Genomic DNA, 22,941 nt, shown 5'->3' on the forward strand with positions numbered 1-22,941 from the left:
GCTGGAACCGCTTAGCAGTCTCCTGCGTCTTGCAGGAAGCAAACTCTTAGCTTTTTGGAAGTGGTACGCAAGCGTGCATAAAGCCAGCGCAGGCTGCTGCTAAAGCTTTAGAAAATACCGTACGTGTGACGCTACAGGCATGCCATACAGGGGTGGTTTCGGGCACGGTGCAACGTGTTGGAAGCATCCAGCTCCTGTTGGAGCACTTTGATCAATGGCTGTGCGATAAGGCCCCGTTGAGATCCCTTTTCTGGTGAGGAGGGATATGGTAGGAGAAAACAATCGGTCTGAAGGGCAGCTGTGGTGCTTCCATAGCACGGTGGAATATCTCTTTTGTCAGCTTGGGTCAGCTGTCCTGGCTCTGTCCCCTCCCAACCTCTTGCCCCACCCCCAGCTTACTGGACTTTGGGGGTGGGACTGCTCAGCAGTAGCCAAAACACTGGTGCCTTTCCAGCTAGCAATACAAAGCACAGCACTATGAGGGCTGCTACGAGGAAGATTAACTCCATCTCAGCCAGACCCAATACACTTCACCAAGGGCAAACCGTGCCCGACTACTCTAGTGGCCTTCTGCGATGGAGTGACTGCATCAGTGGACGAGGGAAGAGCAACTGATGCCCTCTACCTGGACTTCTGTAAGGCCTTTGACACGGTCCCCCGCAACATTCTTGCCTCTAAATTGGGGAGAGATGGATTTGATGGATGGACTATTAGGCGGATAAGGAATTGGCCGGGTGGCTGCGTCCAAAGAGTCACAGTCAACGGCTCAGTGTCCACGTGGAAACCAGTAGCGAGTGGCGTCCCTCAAGGGTCCGTACTGGGACCGGTACTGTTTAATATCTTCATTAATGACAGAGCTAGTGGGACTGAGTGCACCCTCAGCAAGGTTGCGGATGACGCCAAGCTGAGTGGTGCAGCTGATGCTCTAGAGGGAAGGGATGCCATCCAGAGGGACCTTGGCGGGCTGGAGAAGCGGGCCCGTGCGATCCTCGTGAAGTTCCACAAGGCCGAGTGCGAGGTCCTGCACCTGGGTCGGGGCAGTCCCCAATACCAGTACAGACTGGGGGATGAACGGCTTGAGAGCGGTCCTGCGGAGAAGGACTTGGGGGTACCGGTGGACGCGAGCTGGCAGCGTGCGCTCGCAGCCCAGAAAGCCGATCGAATTCCGGGCCGCGTAAAAAGAAGCGTGGCCGGCAGGTCGAGGGAGGTGATTCTGCCCCTCGGCTCCGCTCTCGTGAGACCCCCCCCCCCCCCCACCTGGAGTACTGCGTCCAGCTCTGGGGTCCCCAGGACAAGAAAGACGCGGGCCCAGAGGAGGGCCACGAAAACCCCCTCTCCTATGACGAAAGGCTGAGGAGAAGAGAAAGGCTGCGGGGAGACCTTATTGCGGCCTTTCAATACTTAAAGGGGGCTTATAAGAAAGATGGAGAGGGGCTTTCTTTACCAGGGCCTGTAGCGACAGGACAAGGGGCAACAGTTTTAAACTGAAAGAGGGTAGGCGTAGGTTGGAAATAAGGAAGAATTGTTTGGGGTTTTTTTTTACGCCGAGGGTGGTGAGACACTGGAAAACAGCCATTTATAACATTCCTTAGCAATCTTCACAATCAGAGAATAAACCATGGTCAATTACTATACTTTGAGAAACCTCAAGAATCCTTCAACAAGAGTAGGACCTGTAAGGTTTAATCTCAGCTGTGAAATACAGGGATAGGACAAGAGGCAACAGACACAAATTGCAACACAGGAAATTCTGACTCAATAAATAAAAACTTTTTCACCACAAGGGTGACCAAATGCTGAACAGGTTGCCCAGAGAGGTTGTAGAATCTCCTCTCCATCCTTTGAGATACTGAAACTTGACTGGGCAACCTGCTCTATCTGACACTGCTTTGAGCAGGAAGGTGGGGGGTTGGATCAGAGACCTCCAGAGAGTGCCTTCTGACCTGCATGACTTTATGAACCCTCCTCCTTGCCCCACAGACATTCAGAGCTCAGGAATCTTTGCTATGCCAAGAAATACTCATTGAAATAAGACGCTATAATTAACAGTGCTTAGAAAATCTGCCACAAATGAGTCACTGGTGTTAAATTCTTAAGAGCAGTAACTGGACTCTTTAAGCATCCTGAGCATGACAGCAACAGCATTGGATATACACACACCCCTATACCTTCTTCAGTGGATGTTGTGGTTTAGCCCCAGCCAGCAACTAAGCACCACGCTACTAGGAGGAAAATTAACTCTATCCCAGCCGAAACCAGGACATTATCCACCCCTTATTCTATACCATCTACGTCATGCACCCTCCCCTTTCCAACGCGTTCTAATTAATCACCACTTTCCCTATATTGATATATACACACAGATATCATTCCCTTTGTGTATGGGCCATCCCTCTAAAATGTCCATTGAGTTCATTTAGCCCATGACTTCAGGTTCCATCTGTCATCACAGTCTTTCAGGGCAGGAGAGGTGGTCTGCAGTGTTGGATTGTTGCATGCTGAAGCCAGTTCTGGTTCCAACACAGTTTCATCAAAGTTCATTTTCATTAACCTGGGCAATTCTTACTGTAATACCATTGATGTGGCATATAGCAATCATAACATGCAGTACTATATACTTATCATTAACATACTATATTATTATATTAACATTATACTATATTATTATATTAACATGCAGTTAAGAGATAACACAGTTAAGAGATAACATACAGTTAAGAGATAACATACAGTATTATAAAGCAATTAACATCATAACATTCAGTTCATCGACTATTTTCACCCAAAATCAAATCCCCTTGAGGTACAGATTGGACTTCCCCATCCTTTCGCATCACCCACCAAGTGCACCCAGGTCCTTGAGCAAAAGCAATCCCATGAATGGGTTTGCCTTTGCCAGAGGGGGAAGTAACCCAGACTGTCTTCCCCAGCATATTTTTTATATGCACTACAGGGACTTTATCTCCTTCTACAGTACATAAAAGCTTTGACTAGGCAGGGCCAGCTCAATTGGCAGATCCCCTGGTGTTGACTAACCAGGTGGCTTTCGCTAAATGTGTATCCCAATGTGTGAATGTCCCACCACCCATTGCTCTCAGGGTAGTCTTTAACAATCCATTGTATCGCTCAATTTTCCCAGAGGCTGGTGCATGATAGGGGATGTGATACACCCACTCAATGCCGTGCTCTTTGGCCCAGGTATCTATGAGGTTGTTTCGGAAATGAGTCCCGTTGTTGGACTCGATACTTCCTGGGGTGCCGTGTCGCCACAGGACTTGCTTTTCAAGGCCCAGGATGGTGTTCCGGGCGGTGGCATGGGGCATGGGATGTGTTTCCAACCATCCGGTCATTGCTTCCACCATTGTAAGCACATAGCGCTTGCCTTGGCGGGTCTGTGGGAGTGTGATATAATCAATCTGCCAGACCTCCCCATATTTATATTTCAGCCATTGTTCACTATACCAGAGGGGCTTGAACCGCTTGGCTTGCTTGATTGCAGCGCATGTTTCACATTCATGGATAACCTGTGCAATACTGTCCATGGTCAAGTCCAGCCCTCGATCACAAGCCCATCTATATGTTGCATCCCATCCTTGATGGCCTGAGGTGTCATGTGCCCACCAGGCTATAAATAATTCACCCTTCTGTTGCCAGTCCAGATCCACCTGAGCCACTTCAATCTTAGCAGCCTGATCCACCTGCTGGTTGTTTTGATGTTCTTCAGTGGCCCAACTCTTGGGTACATGAGCATCTACGTGATGAACTTTTACAACCAGGTTCTCTACCCGGGCAGCAATATCTTGCCACAATGCGGCAGCCCAGATGGGTTTGCCTCTGCGCTGCCAGTTGCTCTGCTTCCATTGCTGCAGCCACCCCCACAGGGCATTTGCCACCATCCATGACTCAGTATAGAGATAAAGGACTGGCCACTTTTCTCTTTCAGCAATATCTAAAGCCAGCTGGATGGCTTTCACCTCTGCAAACTGACTCGACTCCCCTTCTCCTTCAGCAGTTTCTGCGACTTGTTCTATAGGACTCCATACAGCAGCTTTCCACCTCCGATGCTTTCCCACAAGACGACAGGACCCATCAGTGAACAGGGCATATTGCTTCTCATTTTCTGGCAATTTATTATACAGTGGGGCCTCCTCAGCACATGTCACCTCCTCCACTGGCGATATTCCAAAATCTTTGCCCGTTGTGTGATCAATGCAACCCACTTACTCCACGTAGCATCAGTTGCATGATGTGTAGAGGGGACCCTCCCTTTGAACATCCAGCCCAACACCGGCAGTCGGGGTGCCAGCAGGAGCTGGGCTTCAGTACCAACCACTTCTGAAGCAGCTCGAACCCCTTCATATGCTGCCAATATCTCCTTCTCAGTTGGAGTAGAGCGGGCTTCGGATCCTCTGTATCCCCGACTCCAAAACCCTAGGGGTCGACCTCGAGTCTCCCCTGGTGCTTTCTGCCAGAGGCTCCAGGCAGGGCCATTCTCCCCGGCTGCGGTGTAGAGCACATTCTTTACATCTTGCACTGCCAGGACTGGCCCAAGGGCTACTGCATGAACTATCTCCTGTTTAATTTGTTCAAAGGCTTGTTGTTGCTCAGGGCCCCGTTTGAAATCGTTCTTCTTCCAGGTCACGTGATAGGGCTTACGATCTGGCTGTAATTTGGAATATGCATTCTCCAAAAACCCACAACGCCTAAGCAAGCTTGTGTTTCCTTTCTGCTAATTGGTGGGGACATAGCTGTTATTTTGTTGATCCCATCCATTGGGATCTGACGACGTCCATCTTGCCATTTTATTCCTAAAAACTGGATCTCCTGTGCAGGTCCCTTGACCTTACTTTGTTTGATGGCAAAACCGGCCTTCGGAGGGATTTGGACTATCTTCTTTCCCTTCTCAAATACTTCTTCACCTGTTGTTCTTCGACCCTCAGCAACCCCACAAAACAAGAGTCCTCTGAGAGACCAGGCAAGGTGGACAGCTGTTTAATTTCCTCCGTCTCCAAGGCAGCTATGCCAAAAGCCCACCGGTACCCTTTTGGGTCCTTGAAATACCCTCTCCTGAGGTAGTCTGTGCTAAGGATGCATGGAGCCTCTGGGCCAGTCACAATGGGGTGCTTCTGCCACTCATTCCTGGTTAGGCTCACTTCGGCCTCCAGTACAGTGAGCTGTTGGGATCCCCCCGTCACTCCAGAAATACAGATGGGTTCTGCCCCTCTATAACTTGATGGCATTAGGGTGCACTGTGCACCAGTGTCCACTAGAGCCTTCCACTCCTGTGGGTCTGACGTTCCAGGCCATCGAATCCACACAGTCCAGTAAACCCGACTGTCCCTTTCCTCCACCTGGCTGGAGGCAGGGCCCCTGTAACACTGGTCACAGTATTCGTTGTTCACTTCCTGTAAATGTGAATCAGGAGTCCCTTGATTAAGATCGGAAGTAGAATTAGCCCTCCTCCTCTGTCTGGGGAACTGCTCACTGGAAAGTGGAGCTGCAGGTTTCCTGGGAGAACCGCCTTTTGTGATTGTTTTTCCTTGCAACTCATGCACCCGTGCCTCTGGGGTCGAAGTGGATTTTCCATCCCACTTCCTCATATCCTCTCCATGATCACACAGGTAAAACCACAGTGTGTCACGTGGTGTGTATCCTCTGTATCCTCTCTCTTGAGCATAAGGACGTTGACTCCTAATGGCTGAGACACTGGTCCGTACAGGTGGGGAGTAGGACAGATCTTCTCTTGAGTTGCTGGAACTCTCGGGACAGTTTTTCAGACATTTTTTCTACAGCCGAGACACAGGCCCATAGGGACGAAGAGATACTTCATATTCCCGGAGTCGGCCAGCCACTTCATCCACCGTTGGTACCTCGTCATCTTTCCAGGCCAGTATTGCCAACGAGTTGGAATATGACGCTGGTGCGCTCTGTACCACCTTCCACCACATGGGTCATGTGCACCTGCCTTCGTCTGGATCTTTAGGTAACTGCTCATCGTTCAGGTCACTATAAATCACCTCCAGCACTCCTAATTCCCTCAGGTACTGGATACCCTTCTCTGTGGTGGTCCATTTGCCTGGGCGGTATATAGAATCATAGAATTGTTTAGGTTGGAAAAGACCTTTAAGATCATCTAGTCCAACCATTAACCTACACTACCAAGTCCACACTGAACCAGTCAAGGGTAGACTAGACTAAACCATGTCCCAAAGTGCCACGTCTACCCGTTTTTTGAACGCTTCCAGGGATGGTGACTCCACCACCTCTCTGGGCAGCCTGTTCCAATGCTTGACTACCCTTTCCATGAAGAAATTTTTCCTGGTGGTCCATCTGCCTGGGCGATATATAACATCCTCCTTGAAGGGATACCTTTCCTTCATGCTTGACAGGAGTCGCCTCCAGAGGCTGAGCATTTTTGCCCCTTTTCCAATTGCTTTGTCAATGCCCCCTTCCCTAGAAAGGGATCCCAGCTGCTTGGCTTCCTTACCCTCTAATTCCAGGCTACTGGCCCCGTTATCCCAGCATTGGAGAAGCCAGGTGATGATGTGCTCGCCTGGATGACGACTGAAATCTTTTTGCATATCTCGCAGCTCACTCAGGGATAGGGATCAGGTGGTTACCATCTCATTTATGGGTTCTTCCTCCTCTGGTTCTCGTGATGGCCCTGGTTCATCTTCATCACTTACTAAACGAGCTGATTTTCTCGTGTTTTTTTTCCTTGTGTACAGGGGCAACTGATACTGGCGCGTGTTGGTTCTCTGGTTTAGCCACGGAGCCTGTCACTGGGGTTGGAGTGGCTACAGTACCTGTGGTAGGTGCTGGAGTAGCCGCAGTGTCTGTCACCAGGGTTGGAGTAGCTGCAGTGCCTGTGGCTGTGGTTGGAGTAGCCGCAGTGCCCGTGGCTGTGGTTGGAGTGGCCACAGTGCCTGTTGTTTTGTCATCAGATCCAGAGACCTTCTCTTTCCCTTGAGGGTACTGAATAGTGTTGACCACAGCTCGATAGGCATGGGCCAGCCCCCAGCATGTTGCAATGATTTGTGTCTCTCTGGAGTTGCCAGGGTGACAACATACTTTTTCCAAATACTTTACTAGTTCTTCAGGATTCTGCACTTGTTCAGGGGTGAAGTTCCAAAACACAGGAGGTGCCCACTGCCCTAGGTACTTGCCCATACGATCCCACACACCCTGCCACTCATAACTATCCAGCCTTGGGGCAGATCTCTGGATGATATTCTTAAATTGCTTACTAACCTTTGTCAAAACCAAAACGATATTCCCAAGAAGTATCAATAGAAGTATCTTAACTGCCCAGGGATGTTCAAAATACTGAAAAGGTTTTGTAATGAGGGAGGAAGCATTATAGAAGAAGGTAACGAAAGTACTGTTCTGTGTTTCCTCCACAACAAGCCTCTCAGAGTAAGAAGTACAATTGCTAACTCTCTCCATGAGGTGGTACCCAAAGTACAGTAGTGACTTCTGTATGAAACCCAAATACCAAAGAATGCTCAAGGTCAGGGTCTTGATAAGGAACCTCCGAAGCAAAACATCATGAATCACTGCAGAGCATAGCGCACTGCACAAACCAACACCAAGCTTTAACATGCACAGCAAAGTAAAGAACATGGCGCAGATCAGATGAACTAATATCGTGACTGGCAACTGTTAACAGATTCCTTAATACACTCTGGTTAATCTGTTGTTATCTCAAACCCTTCGTGCCCCACATTGGGCGCCAAAAAGGACTGTCGTGGTTTAGCCCCAGCCAGCAACTAAGCACCACGCAGCCGCTCGCTCACTCCCCCTACCCCGATGGGATGGGGGAGAGAATCAGAGGAGTAAGAGTGAGAAACACTCCTGGGTTGAGATAAGAACAGTTTAATAATTGAAATAAAGTAAAATAGTAATGATAATAATAACAATACAATAATGATAATAATAATAACAATATACAAAGCAAGCGATGCACAATGCAGTTGCTCGCCACCCGCCGACCGACACCCAGACAGTTCCTGAGCAGCGATCACTCCCCCCGGCCAACCCCCCCCAGTTTCTATACTGAGCATGACGCCATATGGTATGGAATAGCCCTTTGGTCAGTTTGGATCAACTATTCTGGCTGTGCCCCCTCCCAGCTTCTTGTGCCCCTGGCAGAGCCTGGGAAGCTGAAAAGTCCTTGACTAGCATAAGCAGTACTGAGCAATAACTAAACCATCAGTGTGTTATCAGCATTCTTCTCCTGCTAAATCCAAACCACAGCACTATGCCAGCTACTAGGTGGAAAATTAACTCTATTCCAGCTGAAACCAGGACAGGGAGACAGCACTGAAAGCCTTAGTAGAGTTAAACAACATCCACATCTTTCCCCTCATCCTCACACAGCATCTTCCTGTTCCCAGGAGGCATGAAGAAATGGCTGGATCTCACACAGCTGGGCAGCTGAAACAAGTGTTCAGATCTCATCTGCTGCTCTCTGATTCTTCAGCTGCACAGGCTCTAGCATCTTCCTACACTCCTGCTCTAAGGAGGAACACATTAAGTTGCAATCATCCATAGCCTATTGGGATATCACACTGGGAATCAAGTGACATGGCCTCCCAGTGTCAGAGTAGAAAGCAGAGCACTAGGAAGACATTAAGGAAATATAAGGTATGAGTAGGGCAAGTCCATAGAAAAAGGCTTTACCAGAAGAGGTACATCATGTAATTATAAATTCCATTGTGCTACTCTACTCTTGGGAAACTAGCAAGAACTTCCTGCAACATAGCTTCATTTTAATATTTGGTGAGACAGAGGGCAGCTGACCTGCTGCTGTTGCTGTACAGAATGACTTCAGACTCCCTAAACACAAGCAACCAGCTCCTGTTCAAATCGCGCTAGAAGGATTCACAGTAAATTCAAATCTGGTAGACCACAGGGTTAAAAGACATGCTTGAAGTTCTTATCACATTATACATTATAGTGAAGCACTATTTTATAGACATTAAGCTAATGATTATTCTGTTATATTTTTCTAGTCTGCACTTATTTCAAAGCATGCATGAAGGGAAAGAGTAGGAAAGAAAGCTGAAGTAAATAACAGGCATTTTCACAGCCTTATTGCAGTGTGTAAATTTCATAAACTGCAAGTAACTAGCTCACTACTCCAACACTTGATCTAACATATAACTCTAGACAGACAGGCAGGCAGGAAGTGGCACAAGGTCAGGACTACCAGGTCACTGATTTTCCAGTTCCCACATTTCTGCGTAATCACAGTTTGTTATTTATCTTATTCAACAGGCATATGAAGCATGTACCAACCATCTCTCAAGCAGGTAGGTGCTGAGCTGGCAGGACTGAGATAGAGCAGCTTCTACAGTGTTTCCAGCCACCAGCAATTGAAATACAGCATGGGACTTCTGCTCACAATGAGAAGCAAACACTAGCCAGAAGGTTACATGTCAGGGCACTGAGCTCTAAGAATGCCCTTTACACCAGAGGGGAACCAGATTTCTGTTGTGCTACATATTACATCTCTCACCTGGAAAGCTGGAGAAGTTATTTATGACTTGGTGGAAAGGGAGCTGAACATACAGTCTTTGTCTGCTACCTCAGTGGGACTATTATTTACCTCAGTTGAAATGGGCAAGGGAAGATTTTGCAAAAGCCTTTTGAAGGTCTACAACCACCCACATGTTAAATACCAGCCCTCACATTAAAATAACTTATTCCCAACTACTTAAACATTGGGGTGCCACTGCACCAAACACAACTACCTACCTGTATCTTATGAAGGAAATTTTCAAATGAAGACAGTAATACTTAGAGGGTCATTATTGTATCAAAAAGGATAAAAATATATATTAAACCACTATTTTAATTGCTTCCTTTTCATAAATAATTGAAGAGTTTGCTCTCACAAAATTATTCATTAAGATCATGTGTCCTTTTTTTACTACCCCAAGAAACCATGCGCAAAAGATGCACTGAGTTGGGTGACCACACAGAGCCACAGAGAATTGCATGCTAAGCAGCTCCCTCCCAGGTTCACCAAGAACATGCATCAGCCTGTGTTATGCTGGGTTATGCTGCCCTCAGAGGTGTTTCTCAGGGTAGCAAGAGAACAAATGTCACTGGTCCTTTACTGATGAGAAGCTGTTATTGATTTTGGTTAAATGCCAGAGGCAGATTTTTTGATTTGGAAATGCTTTTAATTTACAGAGAAACCCTGGCAAGGTATTTATTCTTGCATTTAAACCGTATTTCTTTCTCTAAAATAGAAGCACAGTTCTATTGAGTAACATGAATACCATACGCAGAAGTCCTGTATATGATTTGGCAGAGAACCTACACATTTGAGATGAAAGGCAGCTGCTCTCTATCACAGGCTCAAGAACTGAATTCTGGGAAAGAATTTGGTGCATCCCTCCCCTGCCATCCACAAGAAGGGGTGGAGAATGCAGCATTACAGGGTCTGCACAGCCACTGGATAGAACAATGACAAGTGTTCTGCTCCTTTGATAGGCAGCTTTTTTGTGGTGTAGTGGTGGATGACTTCAGGAATGCTGTCAAAGGGAGGACTGTTCTGACCCAGGATGTATTTTTCTTTGGATTTCACCAGTTTCATGTGCATAAAACCTTGGCTGCTCCTGCAAGGAAAACAGAGTTAGTGCATACAAGCAGGAGGACAGCATTGGGACAGGCTTTTCTCTATGCTGCACAGAAACATAGGAGAACAATGCAAGAGGTGCTTTTATGTGGCTTAGTCACAGTTCAAGAGCATGTCTGCATTGCCCTCTGCCAAAAACCTGATGGAAAGGGAAGCTACAGCTAAATTTTGTTTTTACCAGCTGTGCTCTTTGACATTTCAGCTTTTTCCTGCAGGACAAATCATGGGCTGCCTCTTACTGGAGCCAAACCAGTGGTTAGTGAGAGGACAACCCCCAATTTTTCCCCTTCCACTTTGACCAGTCCCCACCTCAGTACTAGCTGGGGACATGGACTGGGGCCTTTAAGAGGCCTGAGCAAGTTTGTCTTCTCAGCAACTTATGCAGGCTGGAAGGCTCATGGGGGGGAGGCAAGGAGATCATCACCATTGCAAGAGAGACCTCAGGACAGACAATACCCATCCAGCCCTGGCAACAACTGTCCAGAATGGTCCAGTGTTTCTAGAGACTCAGTGTCTATAGTCAGGAGAACTTCCCTGAGCCTCAGATGAGCCCAGTCCCAAGAGCACCTGCACAGCAACTTCTATGGAGCAGAGAAATGCTCCTCTCTTGCACCTTGCTGAACAAAAGCTGTTGGACCACAGGAAGAAGAGTCAACCCATGACTTCCTATTTTTAGCAGGAGATGCCAAAGTTACCATGGTCTGCCTGTACAATGCTTTGGCTTGTTGAAGGAAGGGATTATGTAGGGAGAAGAAAGATGTGGTAACCTGCTCTGCCTGCTTCTGTGGGCAGTAGGGAATCCCTCTTATCTCCCCAAGAGCAGCCTGGTCAACACAGTACTTACTCTGCTTGGCCAGAAGCCCTACTGTAGCATAGCAGGTGGTAGAGCTGATCCTGTCTACTGGCAATAGTGATACTCAAGTCTCTGGAGTCTTCTTTTTGTAGTAGACTCTGCACAGGCTATCCTAAGAGCTTATGGTCTAGTCAGGACAAAGCAAGAGAGGACAGTTTCCCACTTTAGGATGCAAGATGAGGCCCAGAGAGATTCCATGATTTGCTCACTGTTCCCCTCTCTAACTTTTTAGCTGCAAACTAGCATGTCTCTTGGAAGTGTGCCCAGGAATAACAATAGAAGTGTTACAGCCTGAGAGGATCTGCAACAGTTGGGAAACCCAGCTGAGGAGGACACAGCAGGTTGCAGTGGCAAAATCATAAATTGCTCTCTGTTGAAAGTGGCTTTTGTAAAATCTGCCTTTTTCTATTTAGCAGACACAGTGTTTCCTCTGGAAGAGTTAGAACACAGGCAAGCTCATATTTTTCAGATGTCTTGAGAATTTCTCTGATAAGTGACCCTTTCTGATGAGCAGAAATCACTGCAGGGACTGTAATTACAAGTCTGCAAGATGAGAATTTTGATTTAAATTTCTTTTTTTTACAGGAATAATTCTGGTTTTAAATATAATTAATGTCTAAACAGTTTCATTTATGCCAAGGGTGACAGCTCTAAGTACATTATTATGAGGAGATACATCATTCCATTCCTTCAGTTCATTATGTAACTCTTGCTAGAAAATGGTTTGAATCTGCTAAAATAATGGAATCACAGAAACAGGTGGATGTTAATTTAAGGAATTTGGCTAGAAATGCAGAGCAGTCCATCAAACGTCTTTGGGTCTGTAGCTTAAGGCAGCAAGAAGAGAGACATACACAACTTTTAAAACAGCAAGTAAGAAAATGGTGCATACCACAAGCAAAATGCTATGGGCTATGAATTCATGACAGAACAGTTGTTGCCTTTTCAGTAACCAGCTGCCCCAAGACATTTGATTAGACAGTACACAGGACATTGACCTTGCAATAGGTAACTTTGGCTGAGGGGGCTCCCAGTAAGAGAAGGAAGCATTACCTCTTGCTCACAACAGGCCAAGCTTCCAGGCAATACGTCCTCTTATGGAAGCATGAGGTCCTATGAACCACACAATACAACCCAGCAATTATGGACAGATAGCTCATGGAATTCAACAAATACAAAATCCTGCACTTGGGCTGAAACAATCTCAGTGCATTGATACAGGCTGGGGAGCAGCTCTGCAGAAAAGGGACTTCAGGGCACTGGGGCAATTGGTTTAAGGATCAGGAGCACAGGTAGTGTTTTCCTCTATCCCATCAGTGGCAGGGAAGAATGCTGAATAGAACGGGAAAACTCACCTGATTAACAGGTGGCTCAGAGGCTGGTGCCATCGGTGGAATTTTGTTTTTTATGATCATGGGGAGGTTTACACGGCACCGGGCCTGCTGGTAGCAGATGGAGATCAGCTGTCTCCAAAGGGGAAAAGGATTCTCGCCCATGAGTTGGCAGGACTCATTGAGAGGGCTTTAAACTAGGTTTGAAGGGGGAAGGGCATATAACCAGGTTCAGTAGAGAGGAGCCCAGGGGTTGCATGGCAACGTTGGGGGTGAAATCGATAGCTCGTCTCAAGTGCATGTACACCAATGCACGCAGCATGGGCAACAAACAGGAGGAGCTGGAAGCCCTTGTGCAGCAGGATGGCTATGACATAGTCGCTGTCACAGAAACATGGTGGGATGACTCTCATGACTGGAGTGCTGCACTGGGTGGCTATAAGCTCTTCAGAAGGGATAGGCAGGGAAGGAGAGGCGGTGGGGTGGCTCTGTATGTTAGGGAGTGCTTTGACTGTATAGAGCTTGACAGTGGTGATGATAAGGTCAAGTGCTTCTGGGTAAGGATGAGGGGGAAGGCCAACAAGGCAGACGTCCTGCTGGGAGTCTGCTATAGACCACCCAGCCAGGATGTAGAGACAGATGAAGTGTTCTATAAGCGGCTGGCAGAAGTCTCGCAATCGCTGGCCCTTGTTCTTGTGGGGGACTTCAACTTGCCAGACATCTGCTGGAAATACAACACAGCAGAGAGGAAACAGTCTCAGAGGTTCCTGGAGTGTGTGGAAGATAACTTCCTGACGCAGCTGGGGAGTGAGCCTACCAGGGGAGGTGCCTCGCTTGACCTGCTGTTTACAAACAGAGAAGGACTTGTGGGAGATGTCATGGTCGGAGGCCGTCTTGGGCTTAGCGACCATGATATGATAGAGTTCTCTATTCTTGGTGACGTAAGGAGGAGGGGCAGCAAAACTGTTACCATGGACTTCCGGAGGGCAGACTTTGGCCTGTTCAGGACACTGGTGGGAAAGTCCCTTGGGAGGCAGTCCTGAAGGGCAAAGGGGTCCAGGAAGGCTGGGCCTTCTTCAAGAAGGAAGTCTTAAGGGCGCAGGAGCGGGCTGTCCCCATGTGCCGTAAGACCAACTGGCAGGGAAGACGACCGGCCTGGCTGAACAGGGAGCTTTTGCTGGGACTCAGGGAAAAAAGGAGAGTCTACCAGCTTTGGAAGAAGGGGTGGGCAACTCAGGAAGAGTACAGGGATCTTGTTAGGTCATGCAGGGAGGAAATTAGAAAGGCAAAAGCCCAGCTAGAACTCAATCTGGCCACTGTTGTAAGACATAATAGAAAATGTTTTTACAAGTACATTGACAACAAAAAGAGCGCCAAGGAGAATCCCCATCCTTTGCTGGATGTGGAGGGGAACATTGTCACCAAGGATGAGGAAAAGGCTGAGGTACTTAATGCCTTCTTTGCCTCTGTCTTTAATAGCCAGACCAGTTATCCCCAGGGTATTCAGCCCCCTGAGCTGGGAGACAGGGACAGGGAGCAGAATGGAGCCCCCATAATCCAGGAGGAAGCAGTTAATGACCTGCTATGCCACCTGGACACTCACAAGTCTATGGGGCTGGATGAGATCCACCTGAGAGTATTAAGGGAGCTGGCAGAGGAGCTTTCCGAGCCACTTTCCATCATCTATCAGCAGTCCTGGTTAACAGGGGAGGTCCCTGATGACTGGAGGCTTGCCAATGTGACGCCCATCTACAAGAAGGGCCGGAAGGAGGAGGACCCAGGGAACTACAGGCCTGTCAGCCTGACCTCAGTTCCGGGAAAGATTATGGAGAGGTTCATATTGAGTGAACTCAACAGGCAAGTGCAGGTCAACCAGGGGATCAGGCCCAGCCAGCATGGGTTCATGAAAGGCAGGTCCTGCTTGACCAACCTGATCTCCTTTTATGACCAGGTGACCCGCCTGGTGGATGAAGGAAAGGCTGTGGACATCATCTACCTGGACTTCAGCAAAGCCTCTGACACCGTCTCCCACAGCATTCTCCTTGGGAAGCTGGCAGCTCATGGCTTGGACAGGTGTACTCTTCGCTGGATAAAAAACTGGCTTTGTGGCCGAGCTCAGAGAGTAGTGGTGAATGGAGTTAAGTCCAGTTGGCAACCGGTCACAAGCGGTGTTCCCCAGGGCTCAGTTTTGGGGCCAGTCTTGTTTAATATCTTCATCAATGATCTGGGTGAAGGAATTGAGTGCGCCCTCAGTAAGTTTGCAGATGACACCAAGCTGGGTGGGAGTGTCGATCTGCTGGAGGGTAGGATGGCCCTGCAGAGGGACCTGGACAGGCTGGACCGATGGGCCGAGGCCAACTGTATGAGGTTTAACAAGACCAAGTGCCAGGTCCTGCACTTGGGTCACAACAACCCCATGCAACGCTACAGGCTTGGGGAAGAGTGGCTGGAAAGCTGCCTGGCTGAAAAGGACCTGGGGGTGCTGGTTGACAGCTGGCTGAACATGAGCCAGCAGTGTGCCCAGGTGGCCAAGAAGGCCAACAGCATCCTGGCTTGTATCAGGAATAGTGTGGCCAGCAGGAGCAGGGAAGCGATTGTCCCCCTGTACTTGGCGCTGGTGAGGCCGCACCTGGAATACTGTGTCCAGTTTTGGGCCCCTCACTACAAGAAAGACATTGAGGTGCTGGAGCGTGTCCAGAGAAGGGCAACGAAGCTGGCGCAGGGTCTGGAGCACAGGCCTTATGAGGAGCGGCTGAGGGAACTGGGGTTGTTTAGCCTGGAGAAGAGGAGGCTGAGGGGAGACCTTATCGCTCTCTACAACTACCTGAAAGGAGGTTGTAGTGAGGTGGGTGTTGGTCTCTTCTCCCATGTATTTAGCGATAGGACGAGAGGAAATGGGCTCAAGCTGCGCCAGGGGAGGTTTAGGTTGGAGATTAGGAAAAATTTCTTCACGGAAAGGGTAGTCAAGCATTGGAACAGGCTGCCCAGAGAGGTGGTGGAGTCACCATCCCTGGAAGCGTTCAAAAAACGGGTAGACGTGGCACTTCGGGACATGGTTTAGGGGGCATGGTGGTCTTGGGATGATGGTTGGACTGATGATCTTAGAGATCCTTTCCAACCTTAATGATTCCTAGTTTTTACTTTCATTAAAAAGTAATCCAGCCACCAAGCCTGGCAACATGAAATTGCTACTCTACCCGTAATTGGTTTAGTGGTGGACTTGGTAGTGTTAGGTTAATGGGTGGACTGGATGATCTTAAAGGTCTTTTCCAACCTAAATGATTCTGTTCTGTTCTGTCTGGTTGCAGTTATCCATTACTTAAAGGGAGGTTATAGGGAGGGCAGAGCCAGACTCCTTCCAGAGGTGCAGTTAAAAGACAGTCAGCAATGGGCACAAGTTGCAGCAAAGGCATATTCAAATAGGACACAAAAAGTTCTTCCCCCTGAGAGTGGTGTAGCCCTGGGACAGGTGCCTGGATGGATGGTGGGATCTCCATCCTTGGAGACGGTCAAAATGTGACTGGATTTGGCTTGAGCAACCTGATCTAGCTTTGGAATTAGCTCTGCTTTCAGATCTCCAGAGGTGCTTTCCAATCTAAAGCCTTATAGGCTTCTATAAATCTTAATTATCGTAGTAGAGAACAGCATGACAGTGATTATTCAGTAGCTCTTTGAAATTCTCTCAGTGGTTATATAACATTTTGCTGTAACCATAGTAAAATGTATTTCTTTCTCTTCTGAGGGGTGATATGTCCCATGGAGGGTTACAAACAAGTTGTGCAGACTGTTCAGTCACTGAAACAGCCAAGATGCCTGCCACTTTCAGTGATGTACAAGGCAAGAGCCTATGAAGTTAGTTTTGTATAGAGCATTGGTTATCTGTATATATTTCCAGATTTTTCCTTTCCCACAAAGTTATTGAGCATACTGAATTTTGTGTGTGAGAGCAGCTGGTACATTTCCATGACAGTGCTCAATTTTAGGGCCAGTGCTCTTTAATGTTTTTATAAATGATCTGGGCGCAGGAATCGAATGTGCATTAAATAAGTTTACTGATGATGCTAAATTAGGAGGAGCTGTGGACTCCCTCGAGGGTAGAGAGGCCTTACAGAGAGATCTGGATAGACTAGAGAGCTGGGCAATCACCAACCGCATGAAATTTAACAAGAGCAAGTGCTGGATTCTGCACCTGGGAGGGGGTAATCTTGGTTATATGTACAAATTGGGGGATGAGAGGCTGGAGAGCAGCCCCGCGGAAAGAGGTCTGGGGGTTTGGGTTGATGGCAAGTTGAATATGAGTCAACCGTGTGCCCTGGCAGCCGAAAGGGCCAACCGTGTCCTGGGGTGCATCGAGCACAGCATCGCTAGCCGGTCGAGGGAGGTGATTGTCCCACTCTACGCTGCACTGGTGCAGCCCCACCTCGAGCACTGTGTGCAGTTTTGTGCACCTCAATATAAGAAGGACATCAAACTATTCGAGTGTGTCCAGAGGAGGGCGACCAAGATGGAGAAAGGCCTCAAGGGCAAGCCTTATGAGGAGCAGCTGAGGTCACTTGGTTTGTTCAGCTTGGAGAAGAGAAGGCTGAGGGGCAGCGGAGGGGGAGGTGCTGATCTCCTCTCTCTCTGGTGACCAGCGATAGGACACGAGGAAATGGTATGAAGCTGCGTCAGGGGAAGTTCAGATTGGACACTGGGAAAAGGTTCTTCACTGAGAGGGTGGTCGGTCACTGGAACAGGCTCCCCAGGGAAGTGGTCACATCACCAAGCCTGTCAGAGTTCAAGGAGCGTCTGGACGATGGTCTTATTCATAGGGTTTAGTTTCAGGTAGTCCTGCGAGGAGCAGGGAGTTGGACTCGATGATCCTTATGAGTCCCTTCCAACTCAAGATATTCTATGATTCTATGATCTGTAGGTAAAGGTGAATCTAGTGATCTGGAAGTGCCTAAAGTATATACTTGTATATACTCAGAAAATATCACTCTCCATGGGTGAGAATTATCTTCAAACTCCTGTTTTTACTCGTGCTTTGCAATTATTTATCTGACTAAATAATTTACTTTTTGCCAAATACATGTTCATTTATTATAATAAAGGTGTGCAGCTTGGAGACCTGAAGAGTAACAGGCCAAGATTTTGTTCCTCCTGAAATCTTATCTGATTTTTATCTTTGTGTCACAGTCTAAACGTATAATTGCCTCTGCATTCACTGTTTACTTGCTATTTGTTTATACTATTTTTGCCACAGGGGATCTGTAACACTCAACTACACAAACATTTGTCATGACCCTTGAGAAGCTACACTATAGTCCTAAGTGATTTCCTGGCTTCTGACAATTTATTGAAGTCCAGACTGTTGTTAGTTAACTGTTTCAGTTGGGACCCCTCCCCTCCTGAGGGTATTTGCAGTGGTATCCGTCAGGCCTGGAATAGTGTCCTTTGTTCTTCATTCCTGGCTCATTCTCAAGTTTATGGAAATGTGGTTATTTTAGATGAAGATTATTCCATGAGTCAGTTAAATAATTGCAAAACTCCTATGAAGGAGTGACTGCATCAGTGGACAAGGGAAAAGCAAAAGAAGCGTAGCCAGCAGGTCGAGGGAGGGGATTCTGCCCCTCTACTCTGCTCTGGTGAGACCCCACCTGGAGTACTGCGTCCAGCTCTGGGGCCCTCAGCACAAGAAGGACATGGACCTGCTGGAGTGGGTCCAGAAGAGGGCCACAAAAATGATCCGAGGGCTGGAGCACCTCTCCTACGAGGCCAAGCTGAGAGAGTTGGGGTTGTTCAGCCTGGAGAAGAGAAGGCTGCGAGGAGACCTTATTGCAGCCTTTCAGTACTTAAAGGGGGCCTACAGGAAGGATGGGGAGAATCTTTTTAGCAAGGCCTGTTGTGACAGAACAAGGAATAATGGATTTAAACTGAAGAAGAATAGATTTAGACTAGACATAAGGAAGAAATTTTTTACAATGAGGGTGGTGAAGCACTGGCACAGGTTGCCCAGAGAGGCAGTGGAGGCCCCATCCCTGGAAACATTCCAGGTCAGGTTGGATGGGGCTCTGAGCAACCTGATCTGGTTAAAGCTGTCCCTGCTCACTGCAGGGGGTTGGGCTAGATGGCCTCTAAAGGTCCCTTCCAACCCAAAGCATTCTATGATTCTATGATTTACACCAGTGAAAACAGGAGTGGATTTTGCTCCTCTGCACTGGTAATTCCTCAGCACTCATAGTCTCTAGGGGAGTGAACGGAATTGAGTTTGAAGATACTTCTCGCCCATGGAGAGTGATATCTTCTGAGTTCCTGATCATGCAAGCTCGTAAGCTAGCATATAGTTTTCCCGGAATGATAGAGGAGACCAATGTTAAGGGATGTTAAGAGCAGCTGCCTCCCCCAGCCGCTCCAGCCCAGGACCCTCCTGCCCAGCCACTGGAGCCCAGCCTGCTGCCCCAGGGACCTGGGGTCTCTGCCCAGGCTGAGGGGTATGGCTGCCGCTTTCCCGGTTGCAAGTTCAACCAGTAGCGAAGCTGACCACATGTCCCAGAGAGCGAGCAAGAGACACACCCACACCCAGAAGACACTGATGTGGGCAGTCACACAGGCTGCCACAGACAAGGCGCTGCCATTAGCAGCACCCACACGCAGGACCCACATCACACGCAAGCACAGCCAGCCACGTCCTCTCCTCCTATTGGGCTGGCAGACACATCACACTCTTGGGGTTTACAAGCACACACACATTTGCAGATCCCCCAAGTACCAGCATGGCCCCTCTGTCAGTCCAGCACCCCCGCCCAGATCCCGAGTCCTTTTACCCACCCCACGGATCCCCTACTCACTGGCTGGTCCAGCTTGATGCCCACTGCAAACATGCAGCACTCGCACACTCGTCCCACAGGCACCCCACGCTCACGGGTCATGCCAAGTATTGTGTCTGTATAATCACCTGTGCACAATGTTCAGAAGTTATTTAGTACAGAAGTTAGGAATTCTTTTGGTTTTTATTTGAAGTTCAGTGAAATGGCTAAAATAAGGAAAGGAAGGAGTATTACTTGTTATTCACTGTTTTTCCTCATTTAACTAAAATCATGGAGAAAGAATTATGGTAATGTTTGAGAGATCAAAGTTGCCTTTTAAAGTTGCATACAAACATTGCACATGACTTGAATAGGCCAGGCCCCATCAGCTTCTATCGCAGGCATGTTATCGTCCTGCACTTTTAAGATACAGGCCGCCTTGTTAGTGTTTCTGTATGTGAATTTTGGATTCCTATTAGGTCCTGTCTCTGTTCTTTGAAAACCATGGGCCTGGTGGGTGCTAATATCTCTTGCTGTTTTAAGAAACTGAGCAATCTAAACTCTTAAAAAAAAAAACAACCCAAAAAGTAAACACCAAGGCTGCTCTCTGATCGTATTTGTAAAGTGCCCAGGTAACTAAAGCAAAAACTGGTTTACAGCCAATGTGATGACCATAAGTCGTTTTCTTCCTCATTTGCAGAAAAGGACCTGGGGTCCTGGTGGACACGTTGATCATGAATCAGCAGTGTGCCCTTGTGGCAAAGGTGGCCAACCACATCCTGGGCTGTATTAGCAACAGCGCAGCTGGCAGGTCAAGGAAAAATGATTCTTGCCCTCTGTTCAGTACTTGTGAGATTGCATTTAAGTATTGCTTCCAGCTTGAGGTTCCCCAGTACCAGAAAGAAGTGGACATATTGGAGTGAGTCTGGCAAAGGCCACTAGGATGATGAAGGGACTGGAGCATCTCTCATGAAGAAAGGTTGAGAAAGCTTGCACTGTTTAGTCTAGAGAAAAGAAGGCTCAGGGGGGCTCATCTTATCAAGACTTATGAGGAGCAGCTGAGGTCACTTGGTTTGTTCAGCTTGGAGAAGAGAAGGCTGAGGGGCGACCTCATCGCAGTCTACAACTTCCTCAAGAGGGGCAGCGGAGGGGGAGGTGCTGATCTCCTCTCTCTGGTGACCAGCGACAGGGCACGAGGAAATGGTATGAAGCTGCGTCAGGGGAAGTTCAGATTGGACACTGGGAAAAGGTTCTTCACTGAGAGGGTGGTCGGTCACTGGAACAGGCTCCCCAGGGAAGTGGTCACATCACCAAGCCTGTCAGAGTTCAAGGAGCGTCTGGACGATGGTCTTATTCATAGGGTTTAGTTTCAGGTAGTCCTGCGAGGAGCAGGGAGTTGGACTCGATGATCCTTATGAGTCCCTTCCAACTCAAGATATTCTATGATACTAAGAGAAGTGAACAGAGCACTTGTACAGAGCACAAACTGAGCTATATTAAGAGGATCTTGGCCAGCAGATTGAGGGAAGTCACTGAAGGAGACCATACCTGGACTACTGTGTCCAGCTTGGAACACCCCAGTTCAAGAGGAACATGGAGAAACTGGCGAGGGATCGACAGAGTTACCAAGGGAGTCAGGGGCCTAAGGTCTTCAAGGAGAGATTGAGGAAGTTGGGCTTGGCAAAGAGGAGGCTAAGGTGTGTGCGTGTGTGGGGGGGAAGTGAATCTAATAGCTGCCTACAGCTATTTAAAGGGCAGCCACAAGGATGACAAAAACAAACTCTTCTTGATAGTGGCAGACAGTATAACAAGGGGCAACAACCAAAAGTTGCATCCTGAGAGGTTCAGGTTGACGCAGAAAAACTTCTTTACTAGGAGAGTAGTACAGCCCTACAACAGGTTACCAGAGAAGTGGGGGGAACTCTCCGTCCTTGTAGGTTTTCAAGACTCGGATAGGCAAAGCCAGGGCTGCCCTGATCTTGTGCTGGCAATAGTCCTGCTGTGAGCAGGAGTTTGGACTGGAGACCTCCAGAGGACCCTTCCCACCAACACTTCTGTGGTTGTTAACTACGACACATGTCAAACCTATGTAGAAATAAAAGAAGGCTTTCAAGATCCAGTGGTTCAGTCAGGAGTGATTTGAATGGTCAAGTAATTCCCCATTTCATCTACAGAAGCCTTCAGGTTTATCGTTGTACTAAAACCTTATAAGAAGTCTAAAATGAGCAATCAATTGCAAGTTTTGCACTGTAATCCCATACAGCAACTACTTCCCGCAGCATTCCTTCCTCAGCACAACAGCCAAACTCACAACCTGTTTGCATACCAGTTTCATTTGACGTTCTATTGTTTGGGGTGTTTTTTTTGTTTTGTTTTGTTTTTTAAAAACTGAACTCAGAGGATGGTAGCAGTCCAGAAAAATATCATAGTCAAGACCAAAGCAAAGCAGGGAGTGGATTTTGAAAACATGATTCTTAATCTTCTGCGTTTCCAGGGACAAGAAGGTGATCGGGAGTAGTCAGCACGGATTCACCACGGGGAAGTCCTGCTTGACCAACTTGATAAATGTCTATGGTGAAATGACTGGCCTGGTAGATGAGGGGAGAGCAGTGGATGTTGTCTACACAGACTTCAGGAAGGCTTTCGACACTGTCTTCCATAAGATTCTCATAGAGAAGCTGTTGATGTATGGGCTGGATGAGCAGACAGTGGGGTGGGTTGAAAAATGGCTGAACAGACGGGCCCAGAGAGTGGCGATCAGCGGCGCAAAGTCTAGTTGGAGGCCAGTCACTAGCGGTGTACCCCGGGGGTCAATGCTGGGTCCAGTCCTGTTCATCATCTTCATTAAGGATCTGGATGATGGGGCAGAGTGCAGGTTTGCTGATGACACAAAACTGGGAGCATCTCTCCTATGAGGAAAGGCTGAGAGAGCTGGGACTGTTTAGCCAAGAGAAGAGAAGAGAAGGCTCGAGGGGGGGATCTTATCCATGTACAGAAATACCTGAAGGGAGGGAGGGCTCAAAGAGGATGGAGCCAGGCTCTTTTCAGTGGTGCCCAGTGACAGGACAAGAGGCAATGGGCACAAACTGAAACACGGGAGGTTCCCTCTGAACATAAGGAAACAGTTTTTACCATGAGGGTTGTTACATCACAGGAGCCATCAGCCCATCAAAGGCCCATCTCCACAAGCCCAGAGGAGCACAGGATCACAATGGCAGGTGGGAACCCGAATGGAAGAACGAGCACCTTGTCCGGGCCCCTCCCAGGGATGTCCCAGCAGAGCCATCAGCCCCAGTACCCAGGCGTGAAACCCATCACGAT

The 22,941-nt window shown here is 48.1% G+C and overlaps 1 protein-coding gene across 1 annotated transcript in view; it reads right to left on the reverse strand.

The window, feature by feature from the left end:
- Positions 1-10,444: 10,444 nt before the first annotated feature.
- LOC142596520 (SH2 domain-containing adapter protein B-like) overlaps positions 10,445-22,941 on the reverse strand; it is a 124,136-nt gene continuing 111,639 nt past the window's right edge. Inside the window, exon 6 of the mRNA XM_075725666.1 lies at positions 10,445-10,628. Within this exon, the coding sequence (XP_075581781.1) occupies positions 10,445-10,628 (184 nt within the window). The remainder of the gene's footprint in view (positions 10,629-22,941) is intronic.

Source organism: Pelecanus crispus, chromosome W (assembly GCF_030463565.1).
Source record: "Pelecanus crispus isolate bPelCri1 chromosome W, bPelCri1.pri, whole genome shotgun sequence".
Lineage (NCBI taxonomy): Eukaryota > Metazoa > Chordata > Aves > Pelecaniformes > Pelecanidae > Pelecanus > Pelecanus crispus.